At 31.5% G+C, this 21,441-nt stretch overlaps 2 protein-coding genes across 2 annotated transcripts; both read left to right on the top strand.

Moving 5' to 3' along the window:
- The first annotated feature begins 532 nt into the window (after positions 1 to 532).
- Positions 533 to 2,023, top strand: LOC106390591 (protein BOBBER 1). Its single transcript, XM_013831090.3, has 6 exons — positions 533 to 921; positions 1,002 to 1,174; positions 1,249 to 1,297; positions 1,378 to 1,544; positions 1,636 to 1,719; positions 1,811 to 2,023. The coding sequence occupies exons 1-6, from the start codon at positions 615 to 617 to the stop codon at positions 1,847 to 1,849; spliced, it is 819 nt and encodes a 272-aa protein (XP_013686544.2). The 5' UTR covers positions 533 to 614; the 3' UTR covers positions 1,850 to 2,023.
- Positions 2,024 to 12,750: 10,727 nt separating this feature from the next.
- LOC125584049 lies at positions 12,751 to 16,891 on the top strand. Its single transcript, XM_048751846.1, has 5 exons — positions 12,751 to 14,438; positions 14,510 to 15,214; positions 15,420 to 15,805; positions 15,884 to 15,965; positions 16,048 to 16,891. Exons 1-5 carry the CDS (start codon positions 13,560 to 13,562, stop codon positions 16,738 to 16,740), a joined length of 2,745 nt encoding a protein of 914 aa, XP_048607803.1. The 5' UTR covers positions 12,751 to 13,559; the 3' UTR covers positions 16,741 to 16,891.
- Positions 16,892 to 21,441: the final 4,550 nt, after the last annotated feature.

The raw sequence follows: 21,441 nt of genomic DNA, 5'->3' as shown, positions 1-21,441 counted from the left end.
TAAAATTTTATAAAAAACAAATACTAAAATAAAAAATAAAAATTTTAAAAACAGTTTCAAAAAGTATTTTTAAATTATAAAAAGAAAATTTTGAAAAAAAAAAATTTCAAAAAAAGTTATAAAAATTTCGAATCTGAAAACATATAGTCTGAAACTATATAAAAAAATTCTTTTTATTTTATTTTATTTATTTATTTTTGTTTGTTTATTTAATTTTAAATCAAAGGTATTAGGGATATTTTAATCTTTAATGAATGTCATTTTTGTGACTTTCTCCCTCTACTGCTATTTTTCAGACATAAACTTTAAAATGTGTTATTATTGACAATTGCCCAAATATAAATAGATATCAAATATAAAACATTATACATATAAATTATTCTTTGTTCATCTGGTTAGTTTATATATTTTTGATATTTTTAATGATTTTCATAAATTTAATAACGAAAATCAAATACAATCATGCATATTGTAAAAGAATAAAAAAATCATCTCAGATTAAATTTTATAGCTAAATATAAAATGATTTTCTTACTGTACATTTCTCCCTTTAGCTACTTCTCGAGTCCTCTCGAAACCTTGTTCTTCTCTCCGACAAGTAAAGCTAAACCCTTATGGCGATCATCTCCGAGGTTGAAGAGGAAACCAGCAGCAGCCAACCCTCGACCTTGCCCTTTAGGGCTACCTTTGATTCTTCGAACCCATTAGGTTTCTTGGAGAAAGTGTTCGACTTTCTCTCCCAACAGAGCGATTTTCTCAGTAAACCCTCCGCGGAGGCTGAGATCGCCGCCGCGGTTAGGGCGGCGAAGGAGAAGTTGAGGAAAGCCGAGAAGAAGAGTGTTGAGAAGAAGCCTGTGGAGAAGGAGAGTGTGGCTGCTTCAAGCTCAGAGCCCATGGAAGTGGAGGAAGCTGCTCCCATTGGTAAAATTTCAAATCTTTTGATTGGTCTAGGCTCTCTTAGGATTGGTTATGATCTTGAGTTAGTCTGTTTTTATTTGTAGCTCCTAACAAAGGAAATGGTTATGATCTTGAGAACTACTCATGGGTCCAGACTCTACAGGAGGTCACTGTCAATGTTCCTGTGCCTAGTGGCACTAAAGCACGGTCTGTTGTATGCGAGATCAAGAAGAACCGTCTTAAGCTTGGTCTCAAAGGCCAGGATCCTATCATTGATGTAAGCTCCCTCTTCTGTTGTGTAGCTTATAAACTATTCATATGCTAAGTTTGCAAACTTTTAAATGGTTATAGGGAGAGCTGTACCGATCTGTGAAGCCTGATGACTGTTACTGGAACATCGGTAAATGCCTAAATCTCTAGTGAACAAATGCGCAAGAGATTTTTTTTTAACTTCTTGGTTGGTTTATTCTTTTCTTGCAGAGGACCAAAAGATGATTTCGATTCTGTTGACTAAGCAAGATCAGATGGAGTGGTGGAAATGCTGTGTGAAAGGCGAACCTGAGATCGATACGCAGAAGGTTGAGCCAGAGAACAGTAAATTAGCTGACCTTGACCCTGAGACTCGCTCCACTGTTGAGAAGATGATGGTACTTGTCGTTTTATGTTTCTCCAATGAGCTTTTTTTCATTTTGTGACATTGAAGTGTTTTCTTTTGTTTGTTCTTTGTTATCTATATAGTTTGATCAAAGGCAAAAGCAGATGGGACTTCCAACAAGCGACGAGCTACAGAAGCAAGACATCCTCAAGAAATTCATGTCTCAGGTAAAAAAATCTGTATCTTTGATTCTTATTACATTGTTTTTTTTTCTGTTACATTTAAACGGCTTTCTTCTTTTGGATTGTTTACTCGCAGCATCCAGAGATGGACTTCTCAAACGCAAAGATTAACTGATGCTCGTGTTGTCTGTCTGCCAGCTTTGCATCTTCACCAGCTTGTTTTTGTAGTTGCATCCTTACAAACTTTGTTGTTCTTGCTTTTGTTTTGTCTACTTGAAGGAATAGTTTGATAATCCGGTTTATGGTTGGTTTTTGTTGAATAAACTTTGACAATCTGTTTTTTTTTTAATTCATATATGAGCTCTCTCTTAAACCGGGCATAATTTGGTATCATTGTACTTATCTATCTTGTGACACATGGCAGCTTCTACGATTTGTCATGAAGCTGCCCTTTTCGGTAAAATGATAAAACCGGGAGCATGTGACACTTTTGTGGTCCAGTCCGGTTTAAGTTGGGAATGTGGTCCACTGTCCACTCTTGTGTTGTTGCTGCTCTACAACTTTCTTTCTTCAACTTCACATAAGGAATCATAAATTACATATATTTTACTTACGTGAATGCAAGCTCATTTGTGTAAATACATTCACTTTGGAAGCAAATGATTTTCTCCTCTCATTGTCTGGAGCGGTACAGTCGTAGCAACCTCACTTAGACCGTTATTCGCAAGAGTATGTGTTTGTGGTCCTCGTGGGCGATGTAACCATCTTTTTTAGATTAAACAAAAAAAAAATGATTGAAGAAACATAAAATGATTGATAAGTTATTATTCGGTATTTTTAACCTTGTGTTTATTATGTATTGTATCCTATTTGTTTCGTACTAATCACATTTGTTAGTATGGTACGTTTATTATGTACAATTTGTTTCCGCAAACCATTCATAAGTTTAACCGTGGATATAACTTTTCTACTGGTTCAAATGGGAGACATTTCATATCATTTTAGTGTAGGCATGAATTTAGTGGGCTGGAGGCTGATTGGCTACATATTGTTTTGTCGATATTCATCAATTATTTGAAAGAGACAAACGCAGTATACACTAAATGAATCTTGTTGTTAATTATCAATTTCACCATCAGATATGTTATAACTCTCCCATTAGTTAGATCCATCAATCTTCATCTCCTTTAACTCTTTTGTTGGAGATATAACCAAAGGGGTGCATAGAGACAAAGTCGATGTGCCATGTGAATTTTAGCAATCACCAATATTGATGATGACACAGTTGACACTAATGTACAATGAGACCAAACGAAGTAAAACATATTTCATATATTTACAAGTTGGTTACGATCTGTAATCACATCATACTTATACCGAAAACATTAATAAATTTTCTTTTTATATAGAAAATTTCATTTATTTGCGTCAAACTCTATTCTCTTTGAACAGAAAGGATTGAGTGTAAACGCATGTAATGGTTTTATACTTTCATATAACGTAAATAATTTTTTCCCATGTCTTGAGCTATATTCGAATTTGAATCTGACATAAGTGATCCAACTCATCTAACTAGTAGGCTTAACTTCATTACAGATCATTTTTAATTTTAATTTTTTATTTATTTCTGTGACATTTAGATGACCACGAAAGACTAAGTCTCTATAAGAACTATATGGTAAAAAATCTTTAAATTAATATTCGATAAAATTATAAACATAATAAATTTATAAATTTATATAGTTCTAAAGTTGGGCTGATTCAAGATATAAAATAAATCGATAAAATAATTTTTATAAATCCTCTGTAAATATATAATCCCATAAAAATATTAAATTAATAATATATATATACATATATATATATAAGTATAAACATAACATTGTATTATTATTTTTTTATTTATTATCTCTATATTTTTTTAATACTTCAATATATATAGTATTTAGTAAAGTTATATCTAAAACTACACCTAAATTTATGAAAAATATTTAATATGCATAAAATATAAATTTTTAAAAAAATAAGAAAGTCGAATTTCTAAATCTAATTAATATATATATACATTAAATCAACTAGCTTTTTTTTTGTCAGCTCTAGCTTTTTTTTTAAGAAATATATTTAGAAATAGGAAAATCCAGAAAATGATTTTTTTTTTTGAGTAAACTAATAAAATACCATAAACCCAGAAAAGAGTATTATCAGGCTCATAAGTTCACTACCATAGATCTACGCTTTATGTAGAAGATGTGATTTCTCATATAATTGACTTGAATTTAGAATGATTATGGTGATTGATTTATTTACTGAAAATCGTTTTAAAATTTAGATGAGAAAAAAATTGTTAAGAAAATAAGAGGAGATTGTTCAAAAAGAAAAATGAGAGGAAAACAAATAGTGAATGAAAAAAAAACATGAGAGATCAAAGATGAGCGGTGAGTAATGAAAGATGAAAATAGAGGTAATTTAGGAAATATAAGCTACAAAAACTATAATTATATGCCTTTAAATCAACTCATGGGTAATTTTCTAATATCGACTCCATTTATGGGTATTCGCCTAAATCTTTCTTTATTTTTTTCGTCAATTAGTAGCTATCTAATCGCTCTCGAATAGGTCAACAAAACTAAAATGTATTCTTGAGTCGTCTTTTTTCATAACTTATTACCATTATGGCATTGGAGACATTACGATTATATATATATATCTGTAAAACATTTACCATATATACTCCACATAAGTATATGTGTATTATATATACCCGTCTATGGTATGCCACTATCTGCCTAACATAATTTAGAACACAATTTTTCCTTAATATATTTGTTCTATCAATATAAAGATCGCGTCTTCATATAAACTTATGTAACATGCACAACTAGACATGTCAAAATTTCGTAATAACCAATCTCAATGCATATTTAGGAAATTAACATTTTCAATTTTTAAGTACATAGGTCAATCTCGTTCCTTTTTTTTTGTCGATCAGCATTATTCTATAATATTTATCTTTAACAGATAGTTTTTAATTTTAAAGTTCTTGTTACAATATGTTTTCGCAATTTTCATCAATCTAGTAAATACGATTGCGGACGAGGACATTGGTCAATGTGGTTTGACATAATGACAACATCTTTATCGCATTCTTGTTTTGGTGACATTTGTGGTGGTCGAATAGAAAATAAAATAAACGTAAAAGAAAACAAATATGTTGTTCATTGTAAATATACATATTTTCTAAAAATATATATTAATATAACTGAATAAGAATAAAAGTTAATGAATTAGTTCAAAATATTTCATAGTTAAAAATTATACGTAAAATATAATCGGTTCAACCATCCAACCATTCTCGATTGGTTATATTTTAAATTGCTCTTTACTATGTAATTTTGTATATATACAATACTGTTTTGTCGCTAGACAGAAGTGACACAAATTCTAGATTCTACCGTTGCAGAGACTTTCATTTTTCTTACCAAAAATATCAACTTATGTAACCGATGCAAAACCTAAGTTGCATGGAAACAGAAACAGATATGCAAAAACAAAATATTTTGAAACATAGAAACATGGTTTTTGACTATTTTTTTTGCTTCGGAAACGTTTTAAAAACATCTATATATATAACTGATTAATATTTTCATTTTTATTATGTTTAGTATATCTTACAATACAAATAAACAAATAACAATTTTATTTAATCATACAAAAATAAAATAAGTCATCATTAAACATCAAACTCATATAAAAAGTTTAAAATAACGCAAGTTTTCCAAATAGAAACACAAGTTTCCATTAAGTTTCCAAACTGAGATTAAAAAACGAGTTTTTAATTTGTTTTCACGAGTTTCCGAGAGATTTCGATTCCAAAACGTTTTCGAAAATAAACTTTCAACTGAGTTTCCAAGAAACACAGTGCAAAACACTATTCAAGTACCGAGTGGTTTGATTAGTCTCACAGGAGGTAGTGGAATAAACAACCATTGGTTGGTTGTATATGAAAAGCCAAATGTAACAATCTTCACTTTCATGAGATGAAGAAAAGACAAGATATCGATAAATATATAATAAATAAATAAAAAGAAGCAGGAAAATGATGAAAGTGTCGATGTTAAGAAGAAGCTAAAAGACCCCAACATGATGGGGGCTCAAATTCAAAATATGAGGCAAAATATGTAAACCAAAAAGCAAAGAAACAAAAAAGCACCCACTTGCAACTTAACTAAAAGAAATAAAATGCACTTTACAAATACACTCGAGAAATTTGGACCATCAATATTCTATAGATCAGTTTGATACTTACAATATGAACACGGAAAAGGTTGGAAACTGGAAAAGTGGGTGGCTAGGCATGAAGGAAGTAGTTTGATACTTGTTTATTTTCTATTCTTTATAGTTTTATTTCCTGAATAGGGAATGTTAAGGTTATAGTGTTGCGCACTTTACCTTTCTTAACCCAAATTTCAGCTTTTTATGATTTGTTTTTTCTTTTTTCCAAGGGAAGCAGTAAAACTAGGACATCTCTTGATTGCGAAGAACAGAAAAAAGTTGTTTTTTTTTTGTTTATATTCAAATGTTTAAATAAGTTAAATATTTGTGAAATTGCATCCCATATACACAACTTTTCCCATAATTAACTCAATACCCTAAACCCCACACTATGGTATCTTTGTTCATAGACACATAACTTATCACATCATGTGCATTTACTTAATTTCTAACTTCTTTGTGGTTTTTTAGCTAATTGACTCTAAATATTTTTGCGTTTAAAAGAACAATTTGTTGAGCTGGCAAAAAGGGGTAGATAACTTTATCTTTGCAGCTGCAAATTTTGATTGTTAAATATTTCAGTCAATCAACTTTAGCGTTGAGATTCTCCCCATACCTTGACCGAAAGCTATTGGATCTCTCTTCCATTACCTCGTAATTGCATTGGTTAGAAGCCCTTTGTCAAAAAAAAATGCATTGGTTAGAGACAAATATTGAACAGAAATGATTCCATAAAGCTGTTAGTACTAATATAGCCTATGGTAAAATTTGTTATATAGTAGTACTGATTCCCATATAAATTGCATTCTTTTTAATTTAGTACCAACTATTTTATTGAAAATTGCTAATCCAACCAATAATGAATTTATAATCAAATCTTATTTTTTCTTTTTAAAATATGTACACAATCAAATATATTTATTAACTTGAAACAAAGAGAGTATATGCCGAGCTGGCCTTGAGTAGAAACACATCCAACATATGTTTCTAGTTTTAACTGAGTTTATATATAAAGGGGTCATAATTCTCATGCCCGTCTCTGAATATATGCTTAGTTAGATTTTTTAATCCATCACTTACCTAAACAAAATATCCTTGACTAACTGTATACTAGTATTTTGTAAAGTACATGTAAAGGCCATTTCGAACGAATCTATTATAGGAACTACTTTTGGGCGAACGTGTATGCGCGTGGATACCTACAAATGCGCACACACAAGCACACATCAAAATTGTGTAAAATTCTTTGAGCATACATATATGATTATCTATCTTATATATTAAAACAGAAGTCACAACCTTGATTCATGTGTGATTTTTAAAAAAATAGACTTAATGGACCTATTCCTAGAAAATTATATTACTTAATCTCTAATCTTATCATTATTATTATGCCTAACTAATCGATACACATTTGAACTTCCCTTTAATCTTTCACAATATTTACACCCAAATGCCATTGTGAATAATATTTTCTATTTTTAAATAAATTTAAAGACATTAATTAATTTACTAAACTCAGTACCACTTCTATCGATTTTTCACACCACATTTAATTTATTAACGTTATTTGGTCATCTTCCTCATCTGACTCAAGTCAGAGCTTCGTACCAAAGCATCCTAAAAAATAAAACCTTTTCTTGATTTTCTTTTTGAGCACTAAAGTTCAACAATAAAATACAGAACTTGATCATTTTTTTTAATCATACCGATTATCATCACAATGCATCAGCAAATTTATTGATTATAACAAAGTTTCATAACACATTAATGAAATTTTGGTATTTCTCTTTATGGCAAAATTTCTCTATAGATGAAGAAGACAATAGATTGGTTTGCTCCCCTCTAAATTAATTGTTTTTCCAATAACCAAAATCAATAAACCAGAGTCATCTTCTCAAAATCGAAATCTAATAAATAAATATCTATCTATCTTATTAAAACTCAAGTACAAAATTGGAGTGTTTGGAGACTTGAATAGGACTTTTAAAAATTTGGAGTGTTTGGTAACATGGATTGCAGTCTTTTAAAAAAAAATATTTTTGTTTGAAAACAAGGATAGTAGTATTAAGAAAAAAAAGTAATGGACTTATGTTTTTTTAAAAAATTGAAAGTTATCTAGGCCACTTTTAAAATATACCAAAATGGGTCATTCTAATTCCCTAAAAAAAATTTTTCTAAACTAACCATAAAACAAAATTTAAACTTTATATACATATTTCAAATCAAAATAATAATTCAAATTTGATTTATATCAAAAATTGATTCAAAAATATACATATATTCAAAAATGGATTTTTACTAAACTATTTTTCAATAACCATTATAAAAAAATATTGTCAATATATATAAGAAAAATATAATACAAAGCCCAATTTGAAATACCAACTCAAATTATGGTTTTCATATTTCATATTAAGTTTTAAAAATATAATATATGTAATTATTTATATGATGGTATGTATAAAATACTATTAATTATATGATTACTTATATGATGGTACATATAAAATACGATTAATTATATGATGATAAAATACGATATATAATAATGACTAGGGATGGGCTTTTGGATACCCATACGGGTTTAGTTCTGATCGGTTTGTATTTTGAGTTTTCGGGGTCAAAGATTTCAGCCTTATTAAAATGTTTCTAAATTTTGTTTGAGTTCGATTTGGATCTTTGCGGGTTTGGTTTGGGTTTGGATAACTAATTTAAATTATTTTTAAAGTCTTAAATCATTATATATTTTAAATTTCTCAAAATGTATAAATAAAATAATATATTACGTATAAATTTGAATAACATATGTCATAATACTTAAGCTTAACATATCAATTGGCTTGATTTAAAATTTTGGATACGAAATCAATAATTATTTTAAGTATTTTTGGAGATTTGAGTATACTTTAACTATTTCAGATATTTACTTTTGACTATCTATATATATTTTCAAGTATTTAAACCAATTTAAAAGTATCATTTTTGATGTTTTATATACGTTAAATCTAAAAATAATTAATATATATAAGTATATAAATCTATTTTTAGATAAATTCGGATACCCAAATACTTCGGTTCGGATCAGATTCGGTTCTCTAAATAACAAAATTTTGAATAATTAGAATATTTAATCAATTTATGTTTGAGTTTGGTACTATATCTTTGGATCGGTATCGGTTATGTTCCTCGGATTCATTTTTCCAAATCCTAATAATTACATGAAAAACAAATATCAACATATTTTTCAAAATATACACCCGCGCGCCTGCGCGGGTCAAAATCTAGTATTTTATTAAATCAAGATATATTACTTGACAAAATCTAAGGTTAACAAAACCGAAATCTACTCACATTAATTCCAACTGATATAGGCATCCTAATAAACTCATGTATCTTCCAAAAAACTTAATTACGTGATTCACTCACATTAGTACTTTCCTTATCCAATAAATTCTAACAATATAAGGATATCAAGGAAGTTTAAAAAGGCGATATTAAAGAAGAGTGATAAAAGTACATTTTTGACATCCCATTGATTTTCTTTTAATATTACAAGTAGGTCATTACCATTTAATTAAAATTGTGATATAATTTATTTAGGTTAAGCAAAAAAATATTTTCATATTAAACGTTTTTGAAAACTATTTTTGGACCTATTCATGTTGCCTAACAACTATTGTTGAATAATTAATGATGCAGAATTTTCGTAACTATAAATCTCTTTCATTATTCTTATTAACTTTTCATTTTGTGTATTAAAATATCCACTCAAAATAGATAGTCAATGTATTTATTTGTATGTATATTGTTAGTGACACTTTTACTAACAACCTAAGCCGGACTAAGTTATCATACGAAATTGAAGTTTAAGATTCCGAACTTGAACTTGACTCTATAAATCAAGAATTAAATAAATTATACACCGTCATGATATTTTTTGTACTAGATTCTAGCATATATATTTTATGAGGATGGGTTCATTCTTAAACTTTTTTTTTATTTTCTAGCTTACATAGAAAATATACAATAGCAAAAGCTGCAAAACTATATATGCTAGACGCAAATTATTTCATATTTAACAACTCTTTAACTAAAAATTAAAAAAAACATATAATAAACCAAAAATTCATGATTGTACGTCTATATAAAGCATATTTAAGATTTCATTTCAAACTATATCTTTAGTCAAAAAAATTGTTATCAGCAGGATCTTATTCTAGACAAAAATGTTCATATCTAAACAACCTTTGATGATGTTTGCTTATTTTAATATCTGAAAACCTTTTTTCTGTTTTACAAAAGAAAAAGATTTTTTTTTAATAATACCCGTTGAGAATTTTTTATGATCATGAATTATTTATTCTAAATATTTGTAAATCAATGTATTTTCTAGATTCTGATCTTAACAAATGGTACAAAACTATTTTTTAGAATCTATATTTATTAAAACCATAGGTACTAATTTAAATTATTCAAAATTATCCTAAAAATAAAAACCGAACCAGAACGAAATTGAACTTAAAAATTTATCAGGTTCCTAACATTTTTATTTGAACCAAGCCAAAAACCAAAATTGCCAATTTAAAACCAACCCAAATAAAACCAAACTCTTTTTATATCTTTTGAACTGAAAGACTGAAAAACCAAAACCACAACTGAACGGAAGCCAAAAAAAAAACAAATTTGGTACTGAACCGAAAATCAAATGTCCATACCTAAAAATAAAATGTGAATTAATAAATTATCAATAAAAATACTCTCGCGCTTTCTAAGCGCTGGTCAAAAATACTACCAATCTAGAATTGAAAACAAAATATTTATATAAAAATAAATGAAAACAAACACCCGTGCAGTTGCGCGGGTCGAGATCTAGTTATATATTATTTTAAAAACATTACAACATTTAACTTATACCATATGTCATCATTACAATGATTCTTAAAATGTTTAGAAAATATGTTAGTCCATCTAGATATATACTATATTTTTCATTAAACTAAACATAAATTAATTATTAATGTAAAAAAATATATCAATTCAAATTTTACAATTCTAGGGTGACTAATACATAATGAATGCAACGAGAAAGGACTACCTTCAATTTTTTTTTTAATATTTATATCAATTAGTTATATGAATATTTATTCTTATTAGTTAATTGATATTTTGTTTTAAAGAGTTTTAGCTTTGTTGTAAGTTATAACTAATAGTCTTAGAAATTGAAATATCTATTTTTGTTAATGATTTTGAGATAGATTTAGAAAGTGGAAAATATCGGATGATTAATGGATAAAGTATTTCGTTTTGTTATTTCAAAGAATTAATGGACTATCAGTTTTCCATCGTCTCTTAATGTTACATCATTGGTAAAACTCATGTTAATAGATAGAAATGATGCTCATAACCCAAGTTAATTTAGTGGTTAAGTTAATTAATCACCGAAAACATAAGATCTTTTCAAGTCATATGAATGCATATTAGAAAAGGTCGTCTTTTCTTACAGAAGTATCAAATTATATAGTTAATTTGGATTTCACTTTAGTTATGTATATAAATTCATAATCATTAAAATGATAGCTCATAAGTTAAACAGATTTTCAGTTTTCAATCCTTGAAACCTGATAGCATTAAGCGTAGGCTCCAAAACTACAATCATATGGATTACTACGACTTTCTTAACGAACGAAACAATACATAATTAGCATTATTGTTATACATCATGTACGTACTCGCACATGCCTTAAAGTTATCTTTTATTGTTTAAATTTTACAAAAATAATATTTAAGTGACTGATTGTGAATTATCATCACATTTGGCTGTGATGAATAAGATCATGACGAAAGAACAACAAAACAATTTGGCCTTCATCGGGAAATTAGAAAACAACGACGAAAATATCTCTGCCATCTTTTATTTATATTCAGTGATTTATGTCTTATAAATAGTAGAAAAATTATATAGGATAGCTCTTATTGTCACAAAAAATAGTTTTTAATGAATAAAATAATTAAAATAAGTTTTATTAAAAAGTAAAAATATATTTTTATCCTAAAATTAAATAACCTGTAGGATAAGGTTTCAAATTTTAAAAAATAAAAAATCAAAATTAAAAATTTCAAAATAAAAATGGGTTATTGGCAGTGACGGATCTAGAACCATTTATAGTTGGGAGCACAATACTAAAAGCAAAGCAAAAACATTATGAATTGCGGGCACAATTTTGTTTATTCACTAAACTAAGATATTTAAATCAAATTAGCTTAAATTGTTTAGAAGAAAATAAAAAAAGAGTTGGAGGCACGTGCTTCCGTACCCATAAACCTACGTCCGTTCCTGGTTATTGGTATTTTTTTTTTTGAATATTATTTTTGTGATAAAAACTTAAAAAGACTATTTAACAAAATTACTCTATAAAGTATCTCTATTCGAAGATACACTGATAGTCTGATACAGTGGCTGCCTATCCAATTAAATAATTGCAAATTTATTTTTACTCCTATAGATAGTCCTAGTCTGCTTTATTTTATATTAGTGACTTTTAACATCATTTGACAAATTGTTTGCGTTGAACAACATATTCCGTTTTAAAGTGAGGGTACGTGCGTGTTTTAAATTACGGTTGTTTTGATATGTGATTAATTGTGCATTTAGTGTATAAACTCATTTTCAATTGTTTAAAAATGGTCATTTTTTATCATCATGTTTTTTTTTTAATTGGTTAGAAGTTATCAAAGTTGAAATGATTTTAAAGGGACAAAGTTCTTAGTTGTTCTATTCTGTTTCTTTTTTGGGAAATCTGTTTTTTTAGAGCAAAAAAAAGGTAACTATGTCCCTTTAGACTAATCTGTACTACTTTATGTCCTATTAGACTAATTTTTTCGAAAATGGCAGTAATGCCCTTAAAATTGTAATTTTTTGAAAAAGATAAATAATGAGTTCGACAAGCGGGATCGATCGATCCAGATTTACAAGTTACAGTGGATCGCTCGATCCCGATAATTATTCAGAACAAAAAAAAACGCGAAATATATACTGATCGACCTGGTCCATTTCACTCGATCGGCGAAGGTCGATTCCTTACAGATCGACCGATCCACTAAGAATAGATCGATCGATCCCGTGCCCAGGAAAGAATCCCAAATCGATTTTTTTGGTTTTGTATGATTATATCCGGGTTGATTCCCACTTGATTTGAACCGACCAAGCATGATTTCAACTTTTTAAGCTCGATTTCTCTGGGACAAAACCCTTAATTTCCCATTCACGAACAAAGGGAGAGAAAATCAAATTCTCACCCAAAGTTCATTAACCCTAACTCACTCAATTCTCTGATTTGGACGATTATTTGGCCTAACTCATACAATTTCGTGAGCTTTTTACGAATCTATCACTCTTTAGTTCGTTCTGCAAAGGTATGAAACTCTATCTCCACTTCTTTTTAGAGTTTGAAATTAGAAAGGTAAAAGGTAGATTTTTGAGTTAGTTAAGATATTTAGACTTCAATCATGTGTTAAGGTGATGATTAGAGAAGATTTTGTACACAATCATGGTTTAAATCATATTTTCGGGATAGATTTAGGGATTTTAGGTTTTTGTTATTAATAGATATATGTTGTATTGTTTTCAAATTTCAGGTATGGAGTTGGAGTTGCCTAATCGTTTATACGGTGAGGGATTGGAACCTCAGGTTAAGAAGATTAATAACAGCTGCCGACTAAAACTTCTCGAGTTGCTAAAAGAAAAAATGGAACCAGAATTCGATGAAGTTATGAAAGATCCCATTTTTTCACAGATTATGGTTATCCAGAAGAATGATCTGAAGTTTTCGGCGAGGTTGGTACACTCTTTTTTGTGTAAGGAGTTGATGACAAGCAAGAGACATGAGAAGTGGTTCACTTTCGCTAGGAGACCTCTGCGTTTTGGATTGCAAGAGTATCATGCTGTCACTGGTCTGAAAGTGAAGCGAGAGAATAACAGTGGGCTAGTGACATGGAAAGACGATAATGGTTTTTGGAGCAAGCAGATAAAGACAAATGGAAAAATAAATTTGCAGATCATAAAAAAGAAGCATTTGGAAGAGAGCAATACCTGGACTTGGGTTGATAGGGTGAGACTGATATATCTTTGCGTTATTATGGGTGTGGTGATGGGAAAGGATGAGAAGGTGAATATCCCGCATCTGTACATGAAGTTGGCGATGGATTTGGAGAAGCTTCGGAATTATCCATGGGGTCTGTATTCGTTTGATTTCCTTCTGAAGCAAATTGATAAAACAAGGCATAAATTAGAGCAGAAAGAGGGGTATCTGATGGAAGGATTCTTGTTTGGTTTCCAAATTTGGATAATGGAAGCTGTTCCTGCTTTAGGAGAGATTTGTGGCACAAAAGTCAGTAAAGATTTTACAGGTCCACTGTGTGGTAATTGGAGAGGATGTGCAAAATGTTCTTATGAAGATATCATTGGCGTTGAGAACTTATTCCCAGAAAACGTATGCAAATTTATTTTCAAATTAAAATATTTATTGTTTTGTTCACTTTACTAATGATTTGATTGATGTAGGGAATTTTGCATTCATTCATGGAATCCCACATAGATGGAGTGGTCCTTTTGGCAACTGATTTTGTACAGAAGGATGAGAAGAAAGATGAAAGAGTAGATCGTATTTTAGATATGATCAATAGTAAACATGATTGGAACAATCATGTTTGGGGAGTAAAAGAAGGTACGAACTCTGAATTTGAGGAATCTGGCGAAGAGAAAGGAGAGGATCAAACAGCTGATACTGAGAGAGGTGAAAATAGTCATGTTGCAGGGAATGTGGATGGCACAGCTGATGTTTCGGGAAGAAACAAGAGAAAGCATGCAGACCGAGGAGCAGAGTCAAGGAAAAAGAATGTTTTGTGCCACCTAGCTGCTTCATCAAAAGGAAATATTGACACAGATATGAAAAATTTCTTGGAGGATCTGGTACAAGCTTCTTTTACTGCTTTTGGGGAGAAATTCTGTCAGCAGTTCTCGGACAGGTTGGGTAAGATTGAGACTGAGGTTACACAACTCAGGACAGCTTCAGAGAGAACTGAGCAATTTGAGACCGTTGTAACCGACAGATTGGGGAAAATTGAGGCTGAGGTTACACAGCTCAGGACAAGTTTAGTGGTGACTGAATTGGTGGGAAAGAGTGATCAAGCAAGCGGTCCTAGCTTGACCAAAATCAACAGTGGTCCTAGCACCAGCAAAAAAGGAACTGCTCCAACAAAGAAAAAGGTAACTACTAAGAGAAAGAGTTAAAAGATGTTGAAAGCTTGGAACTAGGCGATGGAATGTAGGTCTTTGAAGCTAGGTTTGATGTAATATGTATTTGGAAGTTTGTATGTTTATTATGGATTTCGAACTTGGCGTTTATGTCTATTCTCTATTTTGAACATGAAACTTGTATGTGTAATTTGTAATTGTACGTGTTTGTCAACAGGCTGTAAAAAACCAAGAGTTAAAGACTGCTGATTCGTGTGTCAATTTACCTCGTGCAAAAGTTACTCAATCATCAGCTAGTGATCTTCGTATGGGTACACAAGAGTTTTTGGAAAGTTGCATGAAGAACCTTCCATTAGACACATTTGTGAAAGGTTTGAATCCTTCTCAAGCTAAAGTCGAAGATTCATTGGATTGGTTGGAACTTCCTAAATCATTGAAGAAGCCAACAGATTCATTGGAACTTCAAAAATCATTGAAGAAGCCAGCGGTCCGATTAGATGACCGAGATATAGAGCTAGACGGCGAAAATTTCCCTGATCGCTGCTTGGTGTTTGTGCATCCTACAGATTTTAAGAAGATGCAGGACTGGCAAGATACACGAACGTATGTTATTCCTTTGTATATATCATTCGGTTGATTTTCTTAATAATTGACATCTCTACCATTGTATTTTGTTTACAGAGCTATACAGATTGGTCCTTCTATGTTAGACGGTGATCTAGCCGGACGTATTATGTCTGCCAGCAGTTGGCTTAAAAACTACGTAAGCATTCGACTGGTTATTTCTATAAAATGTTACCTATTATATTACTGTATACATTACAGATTTGTCTTCGTTTTTGCAGGAAATTGATGCTATAATGTATGTTTTCCGGGAAAGAACAACATTGAAACGATGGAACGTAGATCGTGTTGCTTTCATGACATGCGTCTTCAGCGACCTCATTGCTAAGGATTACCAGAATTTCTGTAAGGGAATTAAAAAATACACTATGGATCCATTACTACTGCAATACGGTAAAGGTGAACTGCCTTCCCATGGAAGAACACAAATGTTGTGGAATGTCGATGTGGATCGGATGTACGTTCCTGTCTGGGTCAATTGCAACCATTGGATTGCTTTATGCATCAGTTTTGTGACTAGGAATATCCAGGTGTTTGACTGCGGGGGTAAAAAAAAAATCAAGGAAGTGGAAGCTTTCGCGCAGCTTATTCCTCGGATTGTCAAGGCCGTGCAGTCATTGACAATACAGAAGCATCTCCACATCACTCCGTACAATGTTTCCTATGTACCTATGAGTGGTCTTAACCGACTTCAATGTCATTGTGGTGTGTACACTATAAAACACATCGAATGCCACGTGCTTGGGTTGGACATATTTATGGTGAATGATGAGAACATCTGGGGAGCTCGGATAAAGATTATGTGGGATCTATGGGAAGCAGCTAATGATCTAGAACTGATTGAGAGAATGTCAAAGTATGAACCTATTAAGTGTAGTAAGCCTGCCGAGTATGTTGAGATTGATGATTTATGATTTATTGTTGGTTATGCTTTTTTAAACTTATTTTGTAATGATTTTAGGAGTTTGTGTTTTAATGGTTTTTTTCTATATACAGTACTTGATCTTACAAAATAAAAGACAACATTAACAATTGCGAATCCGGTAAATCTAAGTATATCGATCGATCTGTTCCATTACGCTCGTTTGGCAAAGCTTGATCAGGGTTCGGGATCGATCGATCTGTCTTTCGGATCGATCGATCCCGAACCCTGAGCATTATGCAGAACAAACACAAAACGCGCAGCATCTTTTGATCGACCTGTTCCAGTACGGTCGTTCGGCAAAGCTCGATCGCTTTCAGATCGATCGATCTGTCTTTCGGATCGATCGATCCCGTACCCTGAGCATTATGCAGAACAAACAGAAAACGCGCAGCATCTTTTGATCGACCTGTTCCAGTACGCTCGTTCGGCAAAGCTCGATCGCTTTCAGATCGATCGATCTGTATTTCGGATCGATCGATCCCGGACCCTGATAAGTCTATTTTATGGTTTTCATCGGTTAAATCCGGTTTAATACCCACTTAAATTGAACCGGAATAACACGATTTTACTCATAAAATCGTGATTGTGAGATCAAAACCTCACTTTTATCTTCTTCCCCAATTTTTCTTGAGAGAATGGAATCAAAACCCCCTTCACAAATCCTACTACCGAAAAACACGATTTTACTCATAAAATCGTGACTACCGAAAAAGACCAAGGAAACAGCTGCTTCGACCTCGGCGCAGCCCGAAAGTGATGAGCCTCGGGAAGCAGCCCCTTGGCCTCGTGACCCATTGACTCCATTCTCTAAACTCCCTACAATTCGTAACCGACAAATCTCACATCCATAATCATTGCGCATAATCTGAACAATATCTTTCGCTTTAGGCCCTTCCTTGATACCTTCATATTTATGCATTATCAGATTGCCTATCGTTTTCGCTGAAGCTGTCCTTCCGGCACTGGTTTTGTTTGAAGGTGCGCAGGAATGTACACCGACATACTTCTTAATAATAAAATATGTGGAGCCCTTCAAACACTCAGCTCGAGCACCCCAAAAGCACACCTTATCAGCGCATCTAATACACCAAACTGATTTATTGGAGTTGGTAACTGTGTAGTGAAAGTTATGCTTCATTGCACATAACTCAAACCTCGCTTTCAAAACTGTTTTGTTGAGGAAAAGATCTCCCGTCTTAACCAATTCGACCACCTGACTCTTTGCCAATTTTTCTCTGTTTTCTTTTTCAGCATTGATCTTCTCAGCATCATCATCATCTCTTTCAACCTCGTCTTGCTTCATTTTTCCTTTCTTCTTCTCGTTATGCTTGTCAGCATCATAATCATCTCCATCAACTTCACTTTGCTTCATCTTCCCTTTCTTCTTCTCGTTATGCTTAGCCCCCTTAACAGTATTTGAAGCGGTCCCAATGTCACAAGGATTTCGCTTGTTCTCTTCACTAGTGCTTGCATCAGTTGGCATCTTATTAAGATCAATGTCGATCTTATTTGGATTTCCTTGCTTTGCTTTATAGCTGACACACAATTGAGTTGACTGATGCTTCTTACAAAACCCTAGAAAATTTTGAACTTGCCTTGAGTTTCCAATGATCACTGGTGGACAATTTGATGAATTGATCAATCCAATAGGAAGGTAACTCAACTCCAAATCAGCATCTGTTTCTTCAAAACCAAAATCCTCTATAACAATTTTCTGTAACTCTTCCAGAGAAGACTTCAATTCCAAAGCAAGTAACCTTCCCCCTTTCTTTTTATCAACATTAAAACTCCAACCTGAAGATACAACCAATTCCCAAACACCACATGAAGCATAGACATGAATCATGGTAGAAATAATGTGAAAATTTTGTGAAAATTTTGTGAACAATCAATGGAATATAGAAGACGGCTAAGAAGGTTGCCAAGGTATTTTTTGTCGTTTTTTTTTTGTTCTTTTTCGTTTTTTTTTTTTTTTTTTAAAAATCGATTTTTTTTAAAAAAATAAAAGTGAATATTCTCAAATATTTTGTTTCCATATTTTTAGGAACTGATTTCTTATCCGTAGAATACAACTAATATGTAGAAATCAATTTCTACAGTTTTTTAGAATTATAGTAATGTTTAGAATTTGATTTCTACATGTTTTAGATTTATAGTAAATCTGTAGAAGTCGGTTTCTACATGTTTTAGAATTAGATTAATGTGTAGATTTTGATTTCTAAGAATTGTAGAATGCTAGGTTAAGCGCGGAATGTGTATTCTACATATTTGTAGAATACTCCTATTTACGTAGATCACGTATTCTAAATATTGTAGATTCAATGAAAAAAGTAGATTTCGTTTTCTACTTCGTAGAATGTCATTTCTACTTTTTTTAGAACATAATCTGAAATTTATAATTATAACTTTTTTATAACTGGAAAATATACCATTAAGTTCATATATGTATTTTAACAAATGTTACTATTTTTCCAAATTTTTTTTGTTTGTAAAACTATTTATTAAAATTATTTTCATAAATATTAAAGGGTATTATAGGAAAATATGACACAAAATATAGATTAGTCTAAAGGGACATAGTTACTATTTTTTTGCTCTAAAAAAACAGTTTTCCCATCTTTTTTTTGTATCACCTTCTTCTACCATTCTCTTCTATATTTTTCTATTACTCTGTAAATACTTTTTATTCTCTTTTACAGCTAATTTTGTTTACAGTATAAAATAATCAATGGAACTCCAAAGCAGTGAACTCTTTATCGCTTCAAAAAACCAGTATTATCCTAAAATAATTTATCAATGAAAATGTTACTATAAAAATTCAATTATTAAACCATTATTTAATAATATGTTTTCGGCGAGAAGCTAATCGTTCGTAACAAACTCAACTAAAATAATTTGTCACTGAAAATGTTACTATTTTTTTTTTTTCCCTTCAAGTGATTATATTATCAAACGATGAAACATACATGACCAACGGACTAAGATATGCCGTGGTTAGCTAATCCGACAGACAACACAATGTCTCCGGAACCTAGAACCCATAAAGGACAACAGAAGCCCAAACAATAACAAACCAGGGCACTTACAGACCAACATTTTAAGCTGAGTAACAAGACTCATGGACCACTGATAGCACACTCAACAAAACAGAGAAATCTAAATGATAGAGAGTCTATGAAAATTGTTAAACGGGAATGCCCCTGGCCAAACCACCGTAAAACCACTCCCTCCTAGTACAACGAGGATACACCTCAAGAACCAAGTAACACAAGCTTCACAAACCGGTAAGGGAGAACCTTCAGATTCAATCAACCTCCGGAAACAGATGAGTCGTACAAGACTGAGAAACGCCAAGTAATGAAGCCACACCAAAATCAAATCTCCACAAGATCTGAACCAGCAACTAGGAGCCAAGCCCACCTAATCCGGAGCACCAAGAGCACAGGCCACGAACGGCATAAAGACGGATCAGAGGAATCCACGACAAACTCCACCCACTTAGATTAAAACTGAAAAGGAGAGAGCCACACAAGAAATCCAGAGATATGCAACACAACAAAATTCACCAAATCCAAGCACAGATTTCTAAACAAAAGCCTTGTGGCTAAACCACACCGTGAATCATCAGATCCGGAGCTTTTATCAAAAATCTACAACAGATCTAGGGTTTCATTGATTTGATCGAAGCACATCTCTCAAAATTGAGTCACAGTCACAAACCAAACTAGAACCACACACAGAGGAAGAAATACCGAGGTTGTGACCGGCGGCGGTGCTGAACGAGCCACCACGCGCCGGTCGACGGAACTCACGCGTTAAGTCTCTCTCGCTCGCCTTTTTCTCTCTCGGGACCGTTTGTCTTTTGGTTGATTGATGTATGTTTTGTTACTATAAAAACTCAATTAGTAAACCATTATTTAATAAGTAAAGAAAAAATATTTTTTTCGGCGAGAAACTAATTATTCTTCACGTGTAACAATCTCAAGGGTGGAAAAGTAAATGAGGAAGTGGCTGAAGAACATAGCTAAGTAGGGCTCACAAAAGCATGTGCTATGTGTAAACTACTAAACTGTATATTGTGTAACAGTCAGGTTATGGAAGTCGCAGCCGTCCCACCGACACCGTAATAATAATATAGGCTACACTAATTTTTAATCATACTCTTATTACTTTTCTTTGGGGTCTAATTTACTCTTATTACTTAGTTTACAAAACAAACAATTTAAAGTCTAATAATCCCAAAGTAAAAATTAATAAAATTTTGATTATTTTTAATTCTGTGAGTAACCAATGGATTTTATTTTTATAATTGTATTATTCAATAAGAATATCGTATATCCATTTTTCAAAATTTCTGATTCTTAAAAAATGAAAAGCAAGTAAATGTATATTAGACACTAATTCATGTGAAGGCCTTTTATAGAAAAAAAGACACTAATTCATGTGTGTTTTTGCATGCGGTTTTCTTTCTATTTCTAATGCATATGATTTTATTTTATTTTTCTTGTCAAAATTTTATTTTATTTTTCTGAATGGTAACTTCAAGTATGATTGCGGAACATGGAAATTATGTCTCCATTTACGACCATAATCTTAATTTAACGTATTATTTCCATATCAGTTAATTAAACTTTCTTTGTTGCATGGATCACTTTTTCTGAGTGAAAATTTCCCTGAATTTTTAGTTTTT

This window comes from Brassica napus, chromosome A2 (genome assembly GCF_020379485.1).
Source record: "Brassica napus cultivar Da-Ae chromosome A2, Da-Ae, whole genome shotgun sequence".
Lineage (NCBI taxonomy): Eukaryota > Viridiplantae > Streptophyta > Magnoliopsida > Brassicales > Brassicaceae > Brassica > Brassica napus.
Note: the sequence above shows the minus strand (reverse complement) of the source record. Positions and strands in the feature narration are given on the sequence as shown.